At 41.5% G+C, this 23,654-nt stretch overlaps 1 protein-coding gene across 8 annotated transcripts in view; it reads right to left on the bottom strand.

The window, feature by feature from the left end:
- Positions 1-23,654, bottom strand: part of ablim1a (actin binding LIM protein 1a) — a 52,621-nt gene that overhangs the window by 2,510 nt on the left and 26,457 nt on the right. For 3 of the 8 annotated variants that reach the window (XM_049601065.1, XM_049601062.1, XM_049601063.1), the window contains 20 exons: positions 21,630-21,813; positions 21,136-21,245; positions 16,328-16,454; positions 16,107-16,200; positions 14,122-14,209; positions 12,781-12,845; positions 11,585-11,662; positions 11,261-11,419; positions 11,019-11,063; positions 9,774-9,809; positions 9,521-9,650; positions 8,816-8,935; positions 7,959-8,063; positions 7,556-7,603; positions 6,100-6,240; positions 5,187-5,272; positions 4,261-4,384; positions 4,014-4,075; positions 2,555-2,615; positions 1,698-2,304 (listed from right to left, as the gene is read on the bottom strand). In XM_049601065.1, coding sequence (XP_049457022.1) covers positions 1,991-2,304; positions 2,555-2,615; positions 4,014-4,075; positions 4,261-4,384; positions 5,187-5,272; positions 6,100-6,240; positions 7,556-7,603; positions 7,959-8,063; positions 8,816-8,935; positions 9,521-9,650; positions 9,774-9,809; positions 11,019-11,063; positions 11,261-11,419; positions 11,585-11,662; positions 12,781-12,845; positions 14,122-14,209; positions 16,107-16,200; positions 16,328-16,454; positions 21,136-21,245; positions 21,630-21,813 — 2,177 coding nt within the window. In that variant the 3' untranslated portion in view covers positions 1,698-1,990. Of the gene's footprint in view, positions 1-1,697; positions 2,305-2,554; positions 2,616-4,013; positions 4,076-4,260; positions 4,385-5,186; positions 5,273-6,099; positions 6,241-7,555; positions 7,604-7,958; positions 8,064-8,815; positions 8,936-9,520; positions 9,651-9,773; positions 9,810-11,018; positions 11,064-11,260; positions 11,420-11,584; positions 11,663-12,780; positions 12,846-14,121; positions 14,210-16,106; positions 16,201-16,327; positions 16,455-21,135; positions 21,246-21,629; positions 21,814-23,654 lie in introns of those variants that run through there. The other 5 variants (XM_049601069.1, XR_007451341.1, XM_049601066.1 and 2 more) reach the window with 5 other exon arrangements.

The raw sequence follows: 23,654 nt of genomic DNA, 5'->3' as shown, positions 1-23,654 counted from the left end.
CAGAGGGAACACTGGGTGGGAGAACAGGTATGTGACAGGAGGCTGACTGGGAGTGAGAGCTGTTTTTTTTTTTAAAGGTTGTTGGGGAAATGCAGGGTGCTATGATGTGCACACTTTTTTTGGTGTAGAAACGTGCAATTAGGTAAGGGCAAAAACATGAAAACATGTTATGTAACGGGCTGTATTTTTAGAGTATTTTAATGCGAACTAAAAAAAGAACTAACACCAGTGATGTAGGCCGAGTAAATCCACATGGGAATGATTGTCCTGGAAATCTGAGGTGCTTCTTCATTCCTAAACAGCTAATCCCCTCTGTACATGAAGAAACTGGCGAATGAGTTGTTAATTTAGCTGAAATGCTCAGTAATAAGCAACTAGAAGTTCTTTGAGGCCTCTGACCAACTCATATCCACACAGTTATGTACAATCTCTTATATACTACGCAGTATATAGTGATATGAGTTGTTTGGATGACAATCTGGGCTTTGGATTCTCCACTGTATGCTGCATACAGTATCCAGCCACTTTAAGTCAAAGCTATGTGCAGATGAGCATGGAGAAGCCAGCATGCTAAGCGCTAGAGTGAACCGGCAGCTCCTGAAGCAGCATGCTTAATCAGGAACCCAGCTAATATGAGTCTTTCACCTCCAGTTAAAAATCTCTTTTAGTTCCCTATTTCTTCCACCAATGTCCCCGCACTACCAGGGTAAATAAAACATGCTAATTATTTCATTTCATCCTCCATCTATTGGGCTGGTCTCTTTTTTTGTCTTAGTCTAGCAGTCGAGGTTAGACATTCTTTAAATTAGTTGCAATATGTGTCCAAGTTAAAATGCACTTAAAGGAACAGTGTGTAAGATTTAGGGGGATTTAGTGGCATCTAGTGGTGAAGATTGCAGATTGCAACCAGCTGAAACTTCCCCCAGTTAGAATTCCTTCTGTGCTAATTGTTCAGGAGGTTTTTACCCTGTTTTTATCCACAGAGGTCTCTTCCTCTCCAAAACAAACAGACCGGGTGATTAAAACCGGTAAAAACACTAAATAAAGTAGTTTCATGTTAAAAATCGGTGTTTCTCCTACCCTTTTCGGGACCGCTAGCCCAGCACCTGCTATGTATGCTCACATTTTCTATTATAACTTAATGTGTGCTCACTTTGTTTCTGATCCAGACATTCAGGAGGTTTATGGGAGCCAAATTACCCGCAGAGGTCTCATCCTCTCTAAAACAAATGGACGATGGTGATTTGAACAGGTAAAAACACTGAATAAAGCAGTTTCATGTTAAAAAATCTGTGTTTTTCCAACATTCTCGTAGCAGGGAGGCTGAAAACTAAGATGGCTGATGCAAAAACACAAAAAGGCAAATGGCCCTATCTTGAGCCAGTGTTTGGTTTGTCCGTTATGGGCTTCTGTAGAAACATGGCAGTGCAACATAGTGATCTTCATAGATGAGGACCCGCTCCCTATGTAAGTATAAACGACTCATTCTAAGGTAACGAAAACACAACAATTCTTATTCTCAGGTGATTATACACTTAGGAAAACATACTTATTGTATTATATTCCCTTCCTGCCAATATATCCCCCTAAATCCGACACACTGGACCTTTGACTAAGTGAACAATGTGTAAATTTTGTAACATATTTCAGTGTAGATTACAATGTTGTCATCAGTACAAAAAGAAGAAGATACTTGCTTTTGGTTCCAACATATTAGGCATAGATACTCCCCTGTCCATCCTTGCAAGTGCTGCGCGGCCATCCTTAATGTGCTAAAGAATAGAACATACACAAATGTAATATAGTGGAAGGGGACTGCAGGGTTAATGGCATGAATATGTCCACTAATGACAGTGGGCACAGTTTTCACTGGATGGAGCAAGTAGCTTCGATACTGTTCAGTATCTTCATTAGTATTCGAGATGGGCAGTTGTTTTTTGAATGTCTCTATAGTTTTTTTTCCTCTATGGTAAATTTTAATATTATGTATTTAAATGTGACATTTAGCGTGAGTCATAACATTGGTAAACAACACACAGAACAAGACATGAGGCGATGATAGTACATTGCATTTACAGCACACCGGTTCAGCTACTGGGCAGTGCATGTCTGGGCATTTGAAACTGCCGCACTGCATGCCCTGTAGTTGACATTTAATCCAAACAGTGATGCAAGCATGTAGCAGGAGTGGGCGGTGTGCATTCAGGGCAAGGTGCCTCTTGCAACCCATGAGCAAGCAAATATATGATGCAAGGTGAGGAAGCATGCCATGTGAAAAAGCAGATGAGAGACATACCTGAAACTCTGCAGGACAACATGGGACAGAAAATGAGACTCACAGTTAATGGTTTTGCTGTCAAATCCCCTGCCAGGCTACTATCTACAACACTGTTGTCCCTGATGACACATTGTGCGAATCATTATGCAAATATTTTCAAAATGCATGTCCATTTATGTACACGTAGCAAGCCATTTCTGAATACTGCTGCTGAATAGTTCTGGTGACATTGGCAAGAGATTTGCTTGGTGGCCACATTCTGGCAGCAGCTCTCACCTCTGCCTCCTCCACACATGTCACCATAGCTGTTGTACTGGGTGAAATCTGTAGACTGGGGCTGAGGGAACACAGATACAATATATTAACATTAACATTATGGATATGCAGCACAAATTAATGTAATCATTTCTGGAAAATGTAATAGCTAACGCCTGAAAATGAAGTTTGCACTTAACTTGATCGAAAATGTAATATAACCCAATAATGCAATAACTTGAGTAATATGTAATAAAATGTCCTGACTGATACTGTAATAACATTTTTATTGATAATGTAATTATTCATAGGATCAGGTGAGGCAAAGGAGAAACTCCATTTAAAAAGAATGACTGTGGACTCAGATGAAAAAGAACTTTTAATGTAGATTGAATCAATTGTTTTGCCTTAATCGCTTGCTTGTAACGTTAGTGTTCTTCTGCAGCTTTTGTCATTCTCTGATGGGTTTAATCTAAAATTTACTCTGATCTAATGGACAATCCTTGCAAAACAACCACTGAGCATGGATATGGGTGGGTTCATTTCCCATTGTTTGGGATTTTGATAACAATGTACCACATGCCATCTGTTGTAAAAATTCAAATTCTACATAAAGCCTGGAGCAGTGATAGTCAACTTACAGCTTACAGACCAAATATGGCCCCTGATAGGGTGCCAGGTGGCCTGCTGATCATTTTCTTATTCAAATTGAAATAAACTGATTCAAATTGGATTTTTTTAATATGCATAAGGTGTCAGAGTGCATTTACAAAACATCAAAATAGAGCTATTTTATATATTTTTTTAAAACCCACAGAGAAGAGGATCCTGTGGACCCCCCTAAAAGAGGTCTAAGTTAAGCCCCAAATTTTTTCAAATTCTAGAAACGCCCCTGCTTACACCTGACTTGCTGGGCATCTGTGACTGAATTTGCCTTTTCTATTAATTTTATATGATAAATACAATTAATATGTGTTTATTAGGTGGCTCCCGGCCCTGTCATTTTTGCAAAAGTGGCCTCCTGGCAAAGCCACTTGAGTATCCCTGACCTAGTGTTTGCATTTCCAAACATGAAAACAGAGTCAAATGTCACTGTTTTCAGTAAGCTATAATGACACTTACAGCATTATACATTTTGCATATTAGCACACTTTATATATCTGAAGAAAAAAAGCACACCTTTTCACATTGTAGCATTATCCATCAAAGTTCTTACTGGTCAAGTTATTACATTATTAGGCTTTATTACATTTTCAATCAGGTTTAGTGCAAATTCTATTACATGTTACGGTGTTATTACTTTTCAGAGAATTATTATATTATTAGATGCTACAGAATATTTTGTTGCTGATTAAGAGAAGAAGAAGAAGAAGATCTAATTCTAATTATTATGTTTAAAACATGTACAGAATGAATGTTTCTGGCATCTGCATTTAGCTGTCTGTCTGCAGCAGCCGTATTGTTGTGAGTGAGCTCTCACCCGATGCAGCCCATTCCTTCCATAGCCAGGCAGAGAGTTAGTTTTGGTTGGAGAGGTTGGATCTGAAATATCAGGAACATTTACATTAACGGAGAATTCTAAATCACAAACTGAAGCTACTTCATAATTGAGGCATGGTACAGTAAAGCAAATGTAAGGATCTAAACGTGTTATATAGCACACACCTTGTGTTATAGTACATTGCTGACAACTTAGGATCATATTTGCTGATGAAGCTGCTCTTTACCTGCGTCACAGTTGGTCTGTTTGGGGTCGTAGCGCTGAGCAGAGAGACTACGTGCATGACGCTCTCTGATCTGTTCTTTTTCCATCTCCTCCTTCAGAATGAGCTTTCCCAAACCAGACTGAATCTGCACACACACATTTAAGTTCTTTACAGTATATCCACAAATAAACATGAATCTATTACACAAAGGACACAAAGCATGCATGTATGGCTTTCATCTCATGCCATGGCAGTCAAGGATACAGATGTTAAAGGAACACTTCACCCAACAAATGACCATTTGTGTATCAAATACTCAACCCATGTTACATTAAATTAGTGAAGAAAACTTTGGGTTTTTTGCAAGCCTCCATGGTGAACAGAGAATCCAAAAACAGTGAAAGTTCTTGATGAATTATGGTCATAGGGGTCCATTTTTAACAACAGCTAATCTATATCAAAACACTCAAACACTCACACAACTCGTGCAGGATAATCCAAGTCTTGTTTATCCAGTCATGTGCTCAGTTCATCCCAGACACATGCATTTTTGCTAAAATGTAAGTATTTAAAACTGAACTGAAAGAGAAAGGGTAAACTGAGGTAAAATGACTATTTTTGTCAGTTTGGCTTTGAATAGAGCATGGATAAGTTAGTAAGGAATAATAAGGAAGTACTGAGCATACGACTGGATAAATGAGACTTGGATTTTACTGCACAAGTTGTATAAGTGTTTCCAAATGGATGTTTTGATATACTTTTGCTAGTGTTAAACACAGACCTCTATGACTTCAGTACATCAAGAATTTTCTCCAGTCTTGGATTCTTCGTTCACCATGGAGGTATGTGAGAAAAACAAAGTTTTCTTCACAAAATCAACGTAACACAGGCTGATGAATTGGGTGAAATTTTCCTTTAAGTTGAAAATTCAAGCTTTTCTCACTGACCTTACTGAGATGTTCCTCGTGGAGCTGCTTTCTTTTCAAGGCCTCTTCCTCCTCCTCCTCTCTGGATCGTCTTCTCCCCTCTGAACCTATGGGTGTCGTACACAAGCCCCAAAAGTTACACAAAACACATGAACACACACACACACGCATACGCACACGCACGCACGCACACACACACACACACACACACACACACACACACACACACACACACACACACACACACACACACACACATCTCTCTTGGAGGAAATCATGCTTCACATGTACATATGTTTAGTACAACCAGATGAAATGCTTCATTCAATGTTCATATTTAGAGAAAGACAGAAAGATGTGGCTGCTTCATTTGGCTGTAGAGCAGTGAGGAATACACACAGTAAATGAATAATAGGTGGACAAAAAAAACACAAATGTGAGACAGAGTTGACGAGACAGACAAACAGAGGGACTTCTTGAAATATTTGGCTACACTGACATGACAGATGTTTACACTTCATCATTCATGTCAAGATTTTACTAGATGTTAAATACACAGAACGGCACAATGTAAGACAGACAGACAAAAGTCAGTTTGAAGTCAGTCTCAGTTATCTCTGTCCAAGTCATTTGTGGCACTATTGTGTGCAGCTAGTGCACCCATCACGTAAAATGGTGGAACTGATGCTACCTCAAGCAGAAAATAATATTGCAGCAACAGAAACCAAACAACGCTTCTGCTTTGTGCAAGCAAAACTTAAAGGCAAATACTGTGACGCCTGAATAACAGCGTGAGCTCGGGGTGAAGCAGGGATGCAGTTAAGCTTTTGGGGCAGCTGGAAGGGAGAAACAGGAAGAGTTAGGTTGTGGTGAGGTGTCTATTGTACTGCTAGAAGGTAGCAGTGCAAGCATGCCCATCAGGAGCCTACTGTACCTAATACAACAAGAGAGCAGGGCCAATGGTCGCCCTCACTCCGTGAGCTGTCATCTGGAGAGGGAGCATGGGCAGCGGGGAAGGTGGCGGATCTGATGATCTCATCAGCAGGCTTGCTTTGACGTGCTATGGCATCTGTATCTAGGTTGGTAACCATGGGAACTGATCTATCAGTGTCTTGGTCACAGTCTCAACCACAGGTAAACATCTCAGTACCATCTGCTTGTCAGGTTCAAGGATCATGTAATCCTGGGTGGTCCACGTTTAAACTATGTGCTGTCTACAGTGCAAAAAATGTCTCTGAATATTGGATAGATAGAGCTTTAAAGGAACTCTTCATCCCCCAAATGATCATTTGTCAATCAATTACTCAGCCCGTGTAATGTTGGATTTGTAAAGAAAACTGTTTTTTGCAGTGAAGGAAGAATCCAAAAACTGAGAAAATTCTTTCTGTTTTTTGGATTCTTCCTTCACTTCACATTCAGCAGAACACAGGATGAGCAATTGTTACACAAATGATCATTTTATGGGTGAAGTGTTCCTTTAAATGCAATCTTCAGATATAAAAGGTGAGGAACTGCCAGCAGTTAAGAGTCAGTGTGGTTTTAAAGATGTTTCAAGAATTATTTAAGTGACATCTTGCACAAGCAAAATTACACTTGTTCTATGAAACATCACTCAGTTGAAGAAAACACTCAAAAACCAGCTAGTGTGCATGTACACAAGTGAAATTTGATCACACCATCAGTGTATTTTTTTCAGATACTTTTTAAAGCGAGACTGTAAAAATAAATACAACATTCATTATTTGTCTGAAATGAAAACTTGAGTTCATAGGCAATAAAACGCATTATTGTTTGACTCAATAGGCTCAGGGATTTTGCTGCTGCAGCCTTACTTAATCTGATACAGCCATTTTAGTGGCTAATGTTAATTAACGTTAGCAAACTTCAGTTATTTCTGAGTCAGTCCACTGACTTATCACTCCTCGCTGCTTGTGCTACTGTTACATTACATTGTATTCTGTCACAGATAAAAATGTTGTGGTGCAGTTCCTCTCTCTGTCTATCTTAGTCAGGTTGCCTTTAATGACTATTGGAAAATGAAGTGTTGTTATCCTGTAATTGCCACAACTCAGCCAAAGTTACATAGTCTGGCTTTAAGAAAATGACATTATTACTGTGACTTCTTATTAAGGTAGACAAAGTGCAGGGTGTAAAACAAGCTACAGGTCAGACAGAAGAGGGTTGGAGACAGACTTCAAACAGTGCTCATACACTGACACTGGGGGTGACTGCGTGGTTAGATGAATACACAATTTCAGCTGATTAACAGAAGCATCTTCAGTAAAAAGCCTGGCTCAATAACATAATTACCTACCTATTTCTACTCAGACAGACATTTTTTCGTTTTTATTTTTACAGTAAAACAGTCTATACTAGAGGGGGAAAGGTACCGTGTTGTTTGTAGATGGGTGGTTTTCTGTAGATGTTGCTCCCCTGATCTGAAAACATTAAAATACAGACAGAAAAGACATTTACGGAGTATACAGTGCCTCTGTTATACATATAAAGAAAAAACTATTGTAAGCATCTCAACACCAAGCAATGATGTATAGTGATTACACTGAAATTCACCATTTTCCTGTGATACATCTGTATAGTTGTGAAAGAAGAGGGGAAAAAGCAAAAGCTGATCCCAAATGGAGTATAAAGACATAGACAGAAAGATAGACAGGTAGACAGGTAGATAGATAGATAGATAGATAGATAGATAGATAGATAGATAGATAGATAGATAGATAGATAGACAGACAGAAAGAAGGGACGAGCAGTGACAGGGTGCGCTCCAGCTCCTACCTGGGAGGTGGAAATGTTTAGGGGTCTGAGAGAGAGGCGGGGTGACCGGCCGGCTGTCGGGCCTGAGCGGGAGGGGGGAGCTCCGGCCACTCGGCGGGTCAGTGCCTCCAGTGAGAAGAACCAAGAACAGAACGTAAGCAGGGATACTAAAGGGGCAACCACAGTCTGAACGGTGCAACACACAGGGACCAACGGGACCAGCTGAGGTCACTCTGAGCGAATGGGAGACATTCTGGTTGCTTCTGATAAATGCAGTTAATGGAGCTGTATGCTTTGTGCATGATGAAGGTACAAAAGCGGAGCAGACTTGCAAAGTTTAAAATAGCGAGATTGGGAAATGCATTATGAGTCATGAACTATAATGTCTGTTAGTCTGTTGTATCATTTGAATTCACAGTTAAGAACTTAATAACTCCCAGCATGCAACGGCAAACTTATATTACAAAACCTTTCTTTTTTATCTCAGTCTCACAGTTTCCTGGAGTCTGGACACTTATTCTGACAAGGCAAAAAAAGTTATCCATAATCCAACATGTGGGAACTGTCAGTTTGGATATTGGATTAGGATTACTTATATCTCTCAAGTGCATGCAAAGCTGCAAAAACACAAACACAAAGAGCCTGTCAGCTACTTTGGCAGAGGCTGTGTTAGTCAAAGGTGAAAGAAATGCATGCTAGTTAGTGAAGAATCAGTGGGTTTGACCATTCAGGATGTCAGATATCGTCTAATGAGACATGGTGATGGTTCCAGAATGACAGATGGGGCATTGCGGGAGGTTTCATCCCAGGTGACAGGTGATGGAGATGACGTGTTGCCTTGGGGAGGGCAGCGGAGAGAAGTGGAGTGGGGCCCTTACCTTGGCTATGGGGGAGGAAGTGGTGTCTGAAAGGGGAGGTGGGGCGGGAGTCATTATTTCTGGAGCCCACACTGTTACTGCACAGGGAGGAGCAGAGCTTCTGCATGCCTGTCAGAGCCTCTGCAGGGAGGGAGGGTGTGGGATAGGGGACAAAACCCCAGGACCAGGCAGCAGAGGTGGACGGTGTGGGGAGGAGATAGAAGGTGAGAAGGTGAGGGACAAAAGAAAAAGGAAGATATACAGGAATCAAAGTCGAAAAGGGGAAATAAAAGACACCCAAAGTGAGAGGTAAGGAGTATTCAAGATGAATAGTCAGAAACAAGGAAGAGTAGTCTACTTTAAAATCAAACTTTTTAACAGAAAGAACAGCAAACTCAGGAGAAATTGTGTTGTTAAAGGTGCAAAATTGACTTTAAGGTTGTTATTCTGCCACAGGTCGGACTACCCACCATGTCAAAGCAAAAATCAACAACATAACAACCCAAAGTCAATTTTGATGAAGTTCCACTTTCAAGAGTTAAATAGATCAGAGGAGGGAAGTGAGAGCCTTAAGGTGGAAGGTCAGTGAACTCATCCACAGTGTTTTAATAATCTACCTGAGCAGTAAAGATCTCACTGATCCACCCTATAAAAACCCTGAAGTTACTGATTTTATCGCAAACAATGAAGCAATAAACACCTGCCCACACACACACACATACTCACCTGGCCTGTGAAAGTGCTGTGGTGACCGTGACAAGGTGGGGGTGTAACCATGACGATTATAAACGGGTGACCCTATGGAGCCCTGACTGGTGGACCTTTGGAGGATGCGTTCCCTCCTGTCGTAAGAGCCCTGACATACACACACAGACACACACAGGTTATTACACAAGCTTCTGGGATTGATGAAAATACACTATATGCATTTACATCCCTTACACACAGGGCAGTGAATTTAACAAATTGATATGCTCACCTCACCAGGCGGGGTTGGCGACATGTTTCTTGAGGACTAGGAAGAATCAAACAAGCCTGAATTATAACTTTGTTGTTTGGACCTTCTTTGAGAACAAGACAGTTAATCTAGCTAATGATAGTCTACTCCATAAAGACAAAAGAGCCCAGACAGCCAGACATATATATCAGCAGTGGCAACCCCAGAAATGTTTCACAGGGGTGGCCAGATGGGCTCCCAAAAATCCTAGGGAGGTACACCAAAACCAAAAGCCATAACTGAATATCGGGATTCGATTATGCTGTTGAGGTATGAGCTAGTTGAAAACTATGTCAGTATGAGAGTTAAGGAATCATATACTGATAAACTACATACTACTGACTGATAAAGGGTTTTTTTTTTTATCTTACAGTTAACATTTCTAATTATCTGATGTGCATAGGCTAATGAATCCGCTTGTACATCTGGAACCTCCCACGCCCTCGTTGAGGACTTCGCTCAGATTCCAGAGTTACTCTCTTATCCTGAAGCCTACTTAAGGAATCTGATCCCGTTTGATTTGGCGGTGGGAACCTCTTGTGACCGCATGCCCCTCCTGATGTCGACCCCAGCAGGATTTGAATCCTGGACCTTCCCCATAGGCTAATACCGATGCAATTAACATTTTGAGTTCCAGAACAATCATGTTTTAATGTGTTCTGTATCTATAGAGGTTAAGCAAAGGAGTACATTAATTGTGAGGAACAAAACACTTATTGGGAACAAGCCCTTTTAAGTTTTTCATTTTCATTCAGATATCTTGAGGTGAGAGTTCAAGGGACCCCTTTGAAAATGACCATGCCAGTTGTTCCATCGCCAAAATTTAGTCTAAGTTTGGAGCGTTATTTAGCCCAATCCTGGACAAACCATGGAAAACTGAATGGTACCAATGGATGCCTTAGGTTGTCTAGTTTCACAAGATCTTACTACCTCTGTGGTAACTTAAAAAAAATGAGCATGTCATAGCCTCTTAAAGACAGAGGGGAGGGTAGCTATTGTATCAGGGTGGCCACGCCCCCGCCTCAGAGCATCATAATGTTAACAGTCTTTAAAAAACACCCCTCTGTACCAGGACTGAAAATGGACTATCTGCTGATCCTCTACATTTTTGCAAGCTGTGTACCTACAGTGTACATGGTCTCATTTTTTATATGATGCACACATCTGTTCTTTCCTTTTTCCATTTAGGATCATTTATCATCATCAGCACACAGTGACGTATCTTACCTTGTCATCAGGCAAGGGGGAACGCTCCCTCCTAGCAGTGTGGAGCTGTGAGGGATACAGAATCTCAGTACTGTGTAAAAGCTTTTATCGCAACATGAAAGAAAAAGTCTCATGAGAAGGAAAACTTAGCCACCAACAAAACAGAGGATCATCTGAGGAATATTTCTCTTAATGCACAGTAACTGTATGTGCATAAAGATGGCATGCATGCAGGAAGAGATGCATGCGGTCCGTTTGTTTACCTCTCCCACACTCTCTCGTCTCTCCTCTCTCTCATCCAGGGAGGTGGTGTACAAAGGTTCATAGGTAATAAGATCGGGGCGCTCAATGTCATAAATGGCTTTGACTTTTGGAATGGCAGCTAGGTCTCGGTAATCAAGGATCTCATTGTCTACTTTTGCCTAGGGAGACAAATAAAGACAAACATGCATAGACACAAACACACAAGGGTAAAGGGAGATTACTACTGTAGAAAAGTCTATCACTGAACAAGGTGTCCACTGACTAGTAAGTGGCATATCGAATCAGAACAATCAATTAAGACATTTAAGTCAAACTTTTCTTACATAGATCGTGTGACCCGGTGAGCCAGGTATGCTTGAACCAGGTCTGGAACAAATACTTTCGGACGACGACCTCGTAGGCTGTGAGAAGAAAACACACGAGTGGCTGTTAGTCACAACAACGTTCAGGCAGTCAGTCAGTCAGTCTGCCGTGATCCACAGGCCTCTGCCATCTGCACATCACCGTGATTATCATCCAGAACACTCCAACATTTGGGATTTATACTGTATGAGCGATGAGAGGGAATTGCAAACCCTGTATTTACGTTTCATTAATAACATGAGGTACTCTGAAAAGCTAACATGTCATTTCATGATTGGGTCATTCATTTGCAAATTTGCAAAGTGAATGAGTGCTTTAGCGCTGTGAGCTTATGTTCTTAAGAACCTCATGCCTGTTTATGGGAAATGAGGAGTTTGGATGGCAGCAGCAGGTCTGAGTGGAGCGTAATTAAATGAGCTGTTCACCTAATGGGTAAATAAATGCGGATTTGGAAAGGACGAATTAGTCATCTGTGACATTGTGTCTGCTCCTCCAAATGTGTGCATATCTTTGTCTCATGCACCTTTGATATGAGCGTAGTCGAAGGTGTTAAAAAGACAAGACGGAATGGGTCCGTATGACACACAGAGAGGGCACTGCAGGCTGTCTCCAGCAGATGGCAGCATACAGTGCATCGTGTCCTATGTACATGGTGGAACACAGGATGATGCCATCTCATAGCCAATAGCGAATACAGTACCTGCCTTTCTGTTTTTTGGAGGAATAAGAGGGACGGAGGCAATAGCTGTGGAGGAAGGGAGAGGGGGGTTCACAGGACATCACACAGGGGTTGTGCCTCTCCAGCCCGACTCACAGATCACACATACATCAAGGCGAACATGTCGACATGTTAATATGTACATGTAAAAGTACTTTTACACACATGCAATGGCACATACACACACACACACACACACACACACACACACACACACACACACACAGCACTGCCTGAATCGAAAAACTGTGTGAACCACGGTTAGTTAAGGTTTAACAGTTCATCGAGGGAGCGGGAACAGCCCATGCAAAATCCCTCGTTACATATTCTGAATTTCTAACTTTCCCAGGAAAACACTGTCATGAGACACGAACAGAAAGGTGCTTTCAGTCAAGACAGAGTCATGGACAATGGAGTCAGTGATGCCCAAATTCCTACCCGCTCCCTGTGTCTCTCCTCTGTTCTGGTGGTGTTCTTACAGCCAGGATGCCACACTGTTGATCCTGAGGAGGAAGACAGAGAGAAAATACATTTAACATACGGAAATTAAGTGTATTCACATTTTTCAAATGCATTTTGCATATATGACTAAATGTGTTCCAAAAGTGTTTTTGAAACGCTCTGAGACACACTGCTGCTATTAATATTCATACTCAGGGAACAGATGGGTGACAAATTGGTTATAACATGGGTTATTAAGGGGCTTAATTAAAGGCTGTCTGATACACACCTGGTACACAGTGCATAGGAACAAAATTATTATGCAAAAGACCGTTTAAATTCCTGTGCACTGTCAGCACTAGGTTTATTGAAAATGCGACATCTTAGTCACTGACCTTCACTAAGCACCAAACTCACGATATGAAACATCATCTTTACGCTAGGCCCACGAAGGCTGCTACAGCTAATGGAACAAAAGTAAAATCAAAATACCTGAGACAATTACACCGTCAATAAATTATGAAAAATGATTAATTAATTTAATTTTAAAATCATTTATTTTAATGATCAGTCTATGGTAATGATGCGATGTGGTGTGTGACCTTCACGTTGCTTCTTTTTTTACTTTATTTTATTTATGTTTTCACATTTACATGCTAAGTTTGTGCAAGAATCCAAACTCTCTATGATAAACTAAAGAAATAAAACCTACATAAAGGCAGATGCTTCCACATGACACAAAATACAGGGCGGCCTTTACAGTCGCCACATCTCAACACAATAACAGTGACCTATGGAAGATTTTGGACGTGTTAGACAGTGCTCTCCGCCATCACCACTGCCATCATCTTCAAAACACTAAATGAAGGAATATTTTTAGAGAGAATTGTGTTAATCTCTTGAGTAGTTTCAGAGATTTGTAGAAGGAGTATTAAAGCTGTTCTGTCAGCTCGTGGAGGCCCAACACATTACTGAGACACTTGGCTTCTCACTTCACTTCACTTCACTTTAATTGCTATGCAGCCAGAGTTGGTGGAATTTGTTTCCAGTATGGAAATAAATGCTCAGCACATGCACAGCGTCAGCAGCACAGCATATAAGCAGACATATCACACAGTAAGTAATAATAATGCCCTTAAATTTGTCACCAATCTCTTGATATATTTAAAGGCTTGTTGTACTAATAATAGCAAAATATGTCATTTAATCCCCACTGTGATCAGTGTATTTTAAAAGCTACAGCCCACTTCTTCAGTTTCTGTTAACAAAAAACAACCAAAAGTGGAATAACAAAGTTTCCATGCGACAGTGACGATGCAGGTGGGTCCGCTCTCTCACCTTGCAGATACATCTCTTCCCCTTCTGTGAACATCTGATTGCACCTGCTGCATCTCGCACAGCTGGGGTGGTAGTGCTTATCTCCTGCCTGGAAAACACAGAGCACACAAAACTGACGTGACATCACAGGAACATGAAGATCAATGAGACCCGCAGTAAAGTGAGTGAAGCAGAGCTGCGACTTCCAGGAAATAAACCCAGCGCTCTACCTACTCTCAGCTCCACTTCTTTCCTCTAACACCCAAAACTTGTTAGTGCAACGGGTAGTTTCATCAGATCCTGTGTAACTGCTCTCTCTTCCTTATAGAACAACTGTTGATGGAAGAGTAGCAATGGGCAGCTGTCTGTAAATATGTTCCCCTGAAACTGGTCTGATTTAACGTAAAGAAGGAGTTTCTCAACACTTCATACGGGAATGTGAAATCATAAATGTATTTCAGCCATATTCTCTTTCAGTGAGCAAAACGCTACGATTGTTTATTGAATATCACCACCATGATATCTGCCTGTTTGACACAGTCAACGTGCCTTCTATATCTGAGTGTTCCTCTTTGTGATAACCTGCATGATGCAACCCAATAAAAACGATCTGACAGCCAGAGCACCTGAATTTCCATCTACACTGATGTGGCACTTTGCATGCAGAGAGCACCATTATAAAGCCTGTGTGACTTTGACCAGGGGGTGATAAATACCCAAATGAATTGTTGCCTGCTGTATAACAGCCTTCAGTAACATTTCAGCTGGCAAGTGGCCACTCAGAGACATGGAGCCACTGACTAATATTTGCATTTTTACATTTTACAGAGAGGCTATAGCAAGCACTTCACAGCACCTCCCACCCAATACTCATGTACACTGTTAAACACAATTTCTCTCTCTCTGAAATAATAAAGGTACTTGTGCTTTATGTGTAGTGTGCCATTAAATACTCTCCCTATTTCTCCCAGCTTATAATAGCTGCATTAATTACCCCTGCATTAATCAGCCATTCACATTGCACTCCCAGAGGAGCAGACAATATGCAACCCCACCGATGGCTACATGGTATTTGACCTGGGTCTTGGGTCGGTGATTAAACTATCAGACAGACTGCTATGGCTTTGGCCCCACTGATCCATTGGCAGCAGCTCAGGGGTGAGATGCAGAGGCCTTTTCCTATTGTCATAAAGGCCTGCCTTAGTGCTGGATTACTGTAAGCCTGGCTGGCTGGCTAGCAGTGACATTTTCATACCATTAAATGACACATAACTCAGTGTCTGATTGGATCACTGTCTGCCCAACAGACAGGCCAGCACCAGTTCAAGAGACCAGCGAACGCAGAGAGCGTCGAGGTAATGTTTTACATAAACTCGGCTCAGACTACGTTAATAACGTTTAAGCAAGAGTTTCGTAATAGCCGCATGACATACAGCACTAATGAATACTGATCACTTTCTAAATGTCGGCTCGCATTAGGTGTTTTATGTAATATTTATATAATTTGTGGCAAAGCAAGCTTGTATGAAGCATGTGTATTTAGGCAGGAGTTGGAAAGACCCAAAAATCTGCTAAGAATTAATCTTTTAGTTGAATACAGTCATGTCAAGAGTCTATTTGGCTCGGCGAAGAAGAGATTACACTGGAGATTATCTAAACTACATTTCACAATTCCACTCCGATGCAACATCCTCTGTCTGTTTGAGAAGCAGAATTTAGACATTAAAACCAACTCTCAAACTGTGAACTTATTCCTGTATACCCACATGTCACAAACATTCATTTAAACCTTTAGACTTTACAGATATCCCTTAAGTGAAAGCATTGGTTCCATTAGAATTCTTTCAAACATACCTTTGGCAGGATTTATATGAAATCCAGGTGCAATATTTTACAAAAGCATCATAAATTCCACATCAGGCTGCACACAGAGATATCTGCCTGTACCAGAGAGCCAATCAGAGGGATGTTGAAGCTGAAGGTTGTGAGGTGTGTATGTGTCTTACCTCTAGCACCTTTCCTGTAATGAACTGATGACACGCCTCACACTGAACTCCAAAATGGATCTGGTAGTCCTTCTCACAGTAGGGGGCGCCATCCCTGAGAGGACACAGACAAATCTGAACAGCAGGGACTTGACAGTGAAACATCATATCGTGTGTGTGAACAGTATGCGGGCCTGAATTTGTAAAGTAGCCTGTAATTACAGTGGATATGAGATGCTTACTTGCTGATGTACTCCCCGGTCAGCACTTTGCTGCAGGCCTTACACTTAAAGCAGCCCAGATGCCACTGTTTGTCCAGTGCTAGAAGAGCCTGTCCATTCTTAATGTCTCGACCACATCCTGCACAATCTGCGAAAAGCAAAAGTGGCATGGCTGAAACACACGACCAAAACTACAAGACAGTACAACAACAGAGCAAGGAAATGCCTGCAGAGTAAAATAATGCGCGCTTATATGGAGATATATTTGTGTCTTTATTACATGCGAGAAAATAAATGATATGAGAGGGAAAAAAAATGTTTGAGAGAAAAAAAAATATTTAAGAGAAAAAGTTTTCACACTGATAGCAAAAAATAATAATATTTGAGACTAAAAAAAAGTATTGAGAGAAAGTATTTTGTCATAGAATATAAAAAAAAAATAATTTGAGATTTAAAAATCATTTCCAAGAAAAAAAAAATTACTCTCAAATATTATTTTTTTGCTATCAGTGTGAAAACATTTTCTCTCTCAAAAAAAATTGTTTCTCTCAAAACAATTTTCTTCTCTCTCTCAAAGTCTTTGCTCTCGTGTCAGGATTTTGCTCTCACTGTGAAAATAATGCCATGGGCGGGGCCACGTTCCTATTGGCCAGTCTCAGTGGAATTGACAGCTAGGTGAGGATCGTCTTGGGAGTCGAATTCAACTGAATCATTCATCCATCATGGTGGATTCACCGGCATAGATACGCTGCGCTATTTGGGAGCGGAGACTCCAATGTTTGGGTAAGATGGTGACACACACAATTGATGGGTAGCTAGCTGAGCAAGTTGGTTATCAAAATCATTCCTATAATGAATCCCTTTTCTCACCTAACGTTATTTTACCGAGATTGCGTTATTAACTGCACTAGTCAGCTAGTGTTAACTTTACATCTAGCTAGGTTATCCCATTAGCGTTACTTTACTACGGTGCTTTTCTCTTCCAACACTCCATGTGTGGCAGGGTGAGCGCTGCTACACCTCCACCCTTAACTGGCATCAGCTGGGCCTAATTTCCAGTTGTCGGAGCCTAATTGCACAGTGATGGCACCTGCGTTATTTGGTCTTCCCCTCACAGGCGTGCTCACTTCTACCTGGAGTTTACCTGGCGAGGGCTGTGTGTGGCATGCTCCGGTTGACGTGCTTTGTGTGTGTCGTGCTCCGGTTTCTGTACCCAAACTTGGGACTCATAAGGGAGGCATGGGTGCTGCAATGTTTGTGTACTGTTAAAGCGTATTATGATGTCACAGCTGCCGTGACTCTTCGCTTTACAGCGGCGTTGGCCGTTCCTGTTGTGTGCAGCTTCGGAGGGGACTTTGAAAAGCGTGGTGTCTGCTCTTCCTCACTGCGAGACGGTGATTGGGTTTGAGCTGTGCGTTAAGCTTCCTTCGCTCCGGTAAGCTCGCTGTTTTTTTTTTTATTTCTACTTCTGCTAGTTCTGTTAACTTTATGTTAACAGGTTGTCCTGCTCTCTGTCCTGCTGTAGCTGAGGCCACAGCTTGTGGCTTCTTCTCCTCCTCTGTACACTGTGTGGGGCTGCACGGTGACGTGGGCCGTCAGCTGGGCATCCTGAAGGACGGCTATCCACGGCCTCCAGCCCCGGTGCGGCCGCTCCATTTTCCACTGCTGTTCTGCCGGTTTTCCACAGATGGATTAAAGCACACTGTAACGCGGCTGTGCATTCATGCGGCTTTGGACCTCTGTGTTATATTTGGAAGTCTGTCTCCTGTTCCCATATTTACCAGTGTATGAATCTGTGTGACCTTCTGTTGTTAAGAGTAGTGTACAGGTTTGAGTGTATTCCCTTGGGTGCAATTCCACAGGTGGTGTTGTCGGTTCATTTCCCTCTCCTCTCCATTTGGCCACACATGCATAACGTTATGTATGCATATCCGCTCCCAAATAACGCAGCACATCTATGCCGGTGAATCCACCATGGTGGATGAATGATTCAGTTGAATTCGACTCCCAAGACGATCCTCACCTAGCTGTCAATTCGATTGAGACTGGCCCCGCCCATGACATTATTTTCACAGTGAGAGCAAAATCCTGACACGAGAGCAAAGACTTAGGTTTTGAGAGAGAGAGAAGAAAAATGTTTTGAGAGAGAAAAAAAAATTTGAGAGTAAAAAAAAAAGGTTTTTGAGAGTTTTTTTTTTTTCTTGGAAATGATTTTTTTTAAATCAAATTTTTTTGTTTATATTCTATGACAAAATACTTTCTCTCAAAACTTTTTTTTAGTCTCATATATTATTATTTTTTGCTATCAGTGTGAAAACTTTTTCTCTCAAACATTTATTTTCTCGCATGTAATAAAGACACAAATATATCTCCATAGCTTAAAGGTTTGTTTCATGTAAAAACCGGTCCTTTAATGGGCTCACAATATTAACAAATGCAAACTGCAGCACGCAAAGAGTGAGACATCTTGTCAGTTCTGACCCAAGACACTAGATGGTGACAGAGCGTAACTGGCAATGTTCTGACAGCTGCCTCTTTCTATCATTCACATCTCCCTTACCATGGCTCTAAAAGCTCCATCCATATCCAAGTGGGATCCCGAGGCTCTAAAAGTGCAAGAGGTTGGTTCTAAACGAACAATCTTCCTGTCATCTCGTCTTTAATGAATAGAGGATGAAAGCAACACAGAGCCCACTGCAACCACAGGGGACGATAACTACGTAAGGCATAACGAGGTTGCGATGATGACGTGAGGAGAATCAGCATGCCTTATTTATAGGTGACCTTGTCTAAAAGCTCTTCAAACGCCAACAGAGAGACCAGTGGGGGTGTGGGAGAGAAAGAGAAAGAACAGGAAGAGGAAGAGAGGAAAGAGAAAGAGGGAGGATGAGAGGAGTTGGAAGAGGAGGGGTTTGAGGGCTGCACATTCGCTGTTCCAGAGGAAAGGAAATGCATGGCCATGCATTATTCAGCAAGGCCTGTCTTGGTGTTATTCATAAAGGAACATGGCTGGTCCAACACTAGGCTGCGTTAACACAGAAGAGGAGAGAATGAATGACACCCAAACATCATTCAGTCTTCAGGCATTGCTAGGCTGCAGGAGAGCTCCTTACATTCAGTGTTTTCTTTATGTGGAACTATTGAGTGATACAAACGGTTTAACACACTTAACTGCTAAACATTTCTCCTCTTTTATTTCCTTCCTCTTAACGTAAAGGTTTGACCTTGTGAAACAAATGCTTTTTACTATCTTGCTGAGAGTTGAAGGAGAAGAATGATACCACTTCATATGTCTGTTCAATATAAAGCTACAGCCAGCAGTAATGTAGCTTGGCTTGACTTAGTGGCTGCAAGAAACTGCAAGAAACAGCTAGCCTGGCTCTGTTCAAAATCTGCCTACCAGCACCTCTTAAGCTCACAAGTTACAAAGTTATATCTCATTTGTTCAATCTGCAGAAAAACTCCTGTGAAAGATCGACAAGCTGTAGGTTAGCTAAGCTAAGCTAACCAATGCTAGCTTGAGCTTCATAAACCCAAGCAGCAACCTTCAGGGCTAAAAAATGAAGCCAATGCAGAAGTGCCTAACACTGCAGTTTCCAAAATGGCCACTTGAAGCTAGCTCCAAATATCCCAACAGACGCCCATGTTAAAATAACCAACTTTACAGCAGATATAAACATGTTTACAGCCTGGTACAAACAACAGTTTTGGTCTCTATTGCTAATTTTCCCCTTCATCTCAGGTTCTGAGTCAGATTGACCCCTCGCTCCTCCACAGCATCACCCTCTCTTTCAAATATGGTCCCCTCTGGCCCCGAAATCCAAGATGGCAACTGGGGACTTCGAAACAGGAGTCCATAAACGCATGTCGACATCACAATGGCTATGTCCATTATTTTTATACAGTCTATATATTTGCCATATGTGAATTTGCTTTTCCTTGGACAGCAAAGCCATGCCTACATTGCCTGTGATTGGCTGTGATTAGACATTCTTACCCTAAGAATGTCCAACCAATCTCACTCCTCTTGCCTAAACCTAACCAACCCAACCAAACCAACCACCAAAGGCAACGACTACTGACTAATCTGAAGGAGATTTGCCTTTGCTATCCTAAGAACCGTACAGACATGAGTGCATTAGTCTTGTAAGATAACTCTCAGAAAGATCGCATGTAGCCTTTTTCCAAACACTTAAAACTACTCCTATAAGCAAGTATAAGGTTGAAAAAGTCCTCGTGGAGTTTAATTTTCAAAGACTCCATGTTTTTTTTTTTTTTAGCTGTGCCATTTTAGAAAGATATTCTTGATGTATTGCAACTCATTTTATAGACATTTCCCTAAATTCAGGCTGACATTTTTATTCTGGAAAAATAAAGTTTTATTGGTTTGAACAATGTTTGGCTGCACAGCTTGAGTTTATGATGACTGAGACCACCAACAGGCTGCAGCTTGTGAAGGGGTTAATGTTCACAATTCCATATTTATGGCGGTTTTGTCGGTTTCAATTAAATTTATGCTAATTATGTGTGGGCAAGATGACTGATGTAAACCTGAAAATTATTCTTCACAGCACAGATATCACAGCTAAAATGACTGGTCAACAGCTACATTAAAATGCCATGCATGAATCATACCTGGAAGCTCAGTTTTCTAGATTTGTTTCACTAAAACTTTTTTAATTCCTTTAAGTAATTCACTTTCACTTTGAATCCTACTGCGAACCCACCAATTCTGTGCGGGAGCCATTATAGTGTCAAGTGAAAACAAAAAGGCCTTCCTGTACATTGAACCTATGCGTGCATTTGTTTTTTAGACAATAGGAACTTACTGCTAGAGCCCAGGATGTCCTTTGGTCCTGGAGACATGGGCTCCACACAGTACTGACACAAGCAGTCCTTCCCGTTGAAGGTCACCCTGTCCCCTGCAGGGAACGGTCGTCTGGAAGAGGGGTGACATGAACAATCGGTCAACAAGACATGAGCTGTGTCCCCTCGTGGTGAGTTTAAGAGTTTATTAGCTGTGGCTTGCAGTCTGTCTGATAGGGCTTAAGATGACAGGACCTGGTGATGTGGATGTGTGTCAACACTGGGCGCCTCAGGAGGACATTTAGTCAGATGACGCAGACATGACACAAAGCATGGTACTGTAAACTGTCTACTGGAATTCCTGCCATCTTGGACTTTGATTGTGTGTCACTTCACATATATCTGATTGTATTGTATTGTATCAGTATTGTATACTGTATTGGAAAGCTAAGTGCAAAGCAAAAAAATAAGATCTGGGTAACTTTTTATCAGCTAATGTAAAATGAATGAGTCTTACTTGCAGATGGTGCAGACGAAGCAGGCAGGGTGGTAGGTCTTGCCCAAAGCAGTGACCACTTCCCCCTCCACAAAGTCCCCACAGCCATTGCAGCGGGTGCCGTGCATGCGTTGGTAGTCCAGTGTGCACAGATACTCCCCATTCTTCATGAAGAACCCCCCCTGGGCGAGGTCACAGCCACACACTGTACGGGACACACACATTGGCACTCTGCAAGTCGGGTCATGTAGTGCTCTTCCCATGTAACACATTAAGCATCCGACCATCAACCCATCCAACTCCTCCACGCATCAGTAGCTTTGTTAAGACTTGCTAGTCTGTGTAATCCTGAGAGGCTCAGTGAATCCATGAAATGGATGCTGAAAAATACATTTTAACAGCTGTGTGTGTTACTATGTGAAATGTAAAGTACAAACCTTTCATCAGCGTTCACAGTCACACACAGAAAAAAACCCTGAACCTTCTTTTCAAGGATTTTCAAGGAACTCTGCATGGAGGGCTCCAGTTGATTAATCAGCACTAGCACCGCAAGGTCTTTTCATTGTCAGTGTGGAGGTAGAGCGTTCGATGCAAAACAATTCTACAATTGTCTGGCCCAGGAAATGGCCTTGATCTGTTTCTGACGATAACTGGCTCTAAATACTCCATACTTCACTGTCGGTCTCCAACAAGCTTCCTACTATTCAAATATAACCTTGTCATCTACACAACATGAAAGACTGGCAAAGGCAGAGATGGTAATAAGGGAACAATTCAGTGTTTGGGATATTTTAATATTGGTGTGATGCTGTTTTTGGGTTTTACTGACCATATAAAAGATTTACTATATTGAAGGAAATACGGAAATCTACGGAAAGGTACATGGAGGGGGAGAAAAACAAGATACTCTTGAAAGTACTTTCATAAGATCTTGCAAAACCTTTGTGAAACGTTTTCATTTAGGTCAGTGTACTTCCAGGTCAGTTCAGCACCAGGAACAACCACAACAATGGAGCTCACACACCCACGGAGGAGGTTCATAGAATTTTATTTTGAGAATGGCCTCAAATATAAAGACATCAAATCAGTGCCTGGCAGTGGGCACAGTTCTCACTTAAGTAAGAGACATGTGAAGAGAAAACAAGGGGACATGGTGCAAAGAGTACTCTGACCTGGCTGTCCTCATTGCGTCTATTGTTCTTCCAACCTACTTTAGATGCAACTATGTCCATTTCCTTATGACAAAAGCCTCAACGGCTGCATTCTTATGAGAGCTCACTAGCCTCCAGTGAAATATGACAGCTCCAATAGCTTGGAAAATAGTGACACTGGGCCCTGAACTTGATGAATTTACTGTTTATCAGATCACAAATCAGACAAGAATTAGCGAGCTAGTCCCAGGCAGATTATAAGATTATGAGCCCATCACTTCTCCTACATGGGAACAAGACACCAGACTTTATAGTTTAGTCTCTAACCTCTTTATGTATCTCTCTGTTGTCATTTTGAGTCACGGTGTAGTTGTTTTGTGTCTCTCTAGTCATTTTGTAACTCTTTTTTTTGTCTTTCTTTGTAGTCAATTTGTGTCTTTTCTGGTCTTTTTATGTTTCTTTGTGGTCATTTTTAGTCTCTTTCTGGTCAGCGTGTGTCTCTTTAAATTACATTTAGCAGGTAAATGCTTGGGGGGGGGGGGGGGGGGGGGTGACACTTTGGGGCCTGTGCCCACTAGTCTTGTTCAGCGGCAGCTCTTGAGATGGACCTTCAGTTAGCAGCTATAGCAACTGGAATTCAGCCAGTGCAAACCCAACGCCTTTCACATCTTTTTCTTCTCGATTTCTTCCCCGCCATGTCCCTTTCCAGGTTCTGTGGAAATCAAAAATTTGTTTGTAGAATACTACAATGACTTTTATCTCTGTGATATCAAGCAGAGACACTCTGGGTGACTAAGGACTCATGGCTTTTCACTTTTGGGCTAAAACACACCAGTTTTGAATTGTGTGAAATTCCTGCACCAAAGTTCATGGCAATCACTCTAACAGTTGTCAA

This window comes from Epinephelus fuscoguttatus, linkage group LG16 (genome assembly GCF_011397635.1).
Source record: "Epinephelus fuscoguttatus linkage group LG16, E.fuscoguttatus.final_Chr_v1".
Classification (NCBI taxonomy): Eukaryota; Metazoa; Chordata; class Actinopteri; order Perciformes; family Serranidae; genus Epinephelus; species Epinephelus fuscoguttatus.
This window is presented reverse-complemented; position numbering and strand designations above follow the sequence as displayed.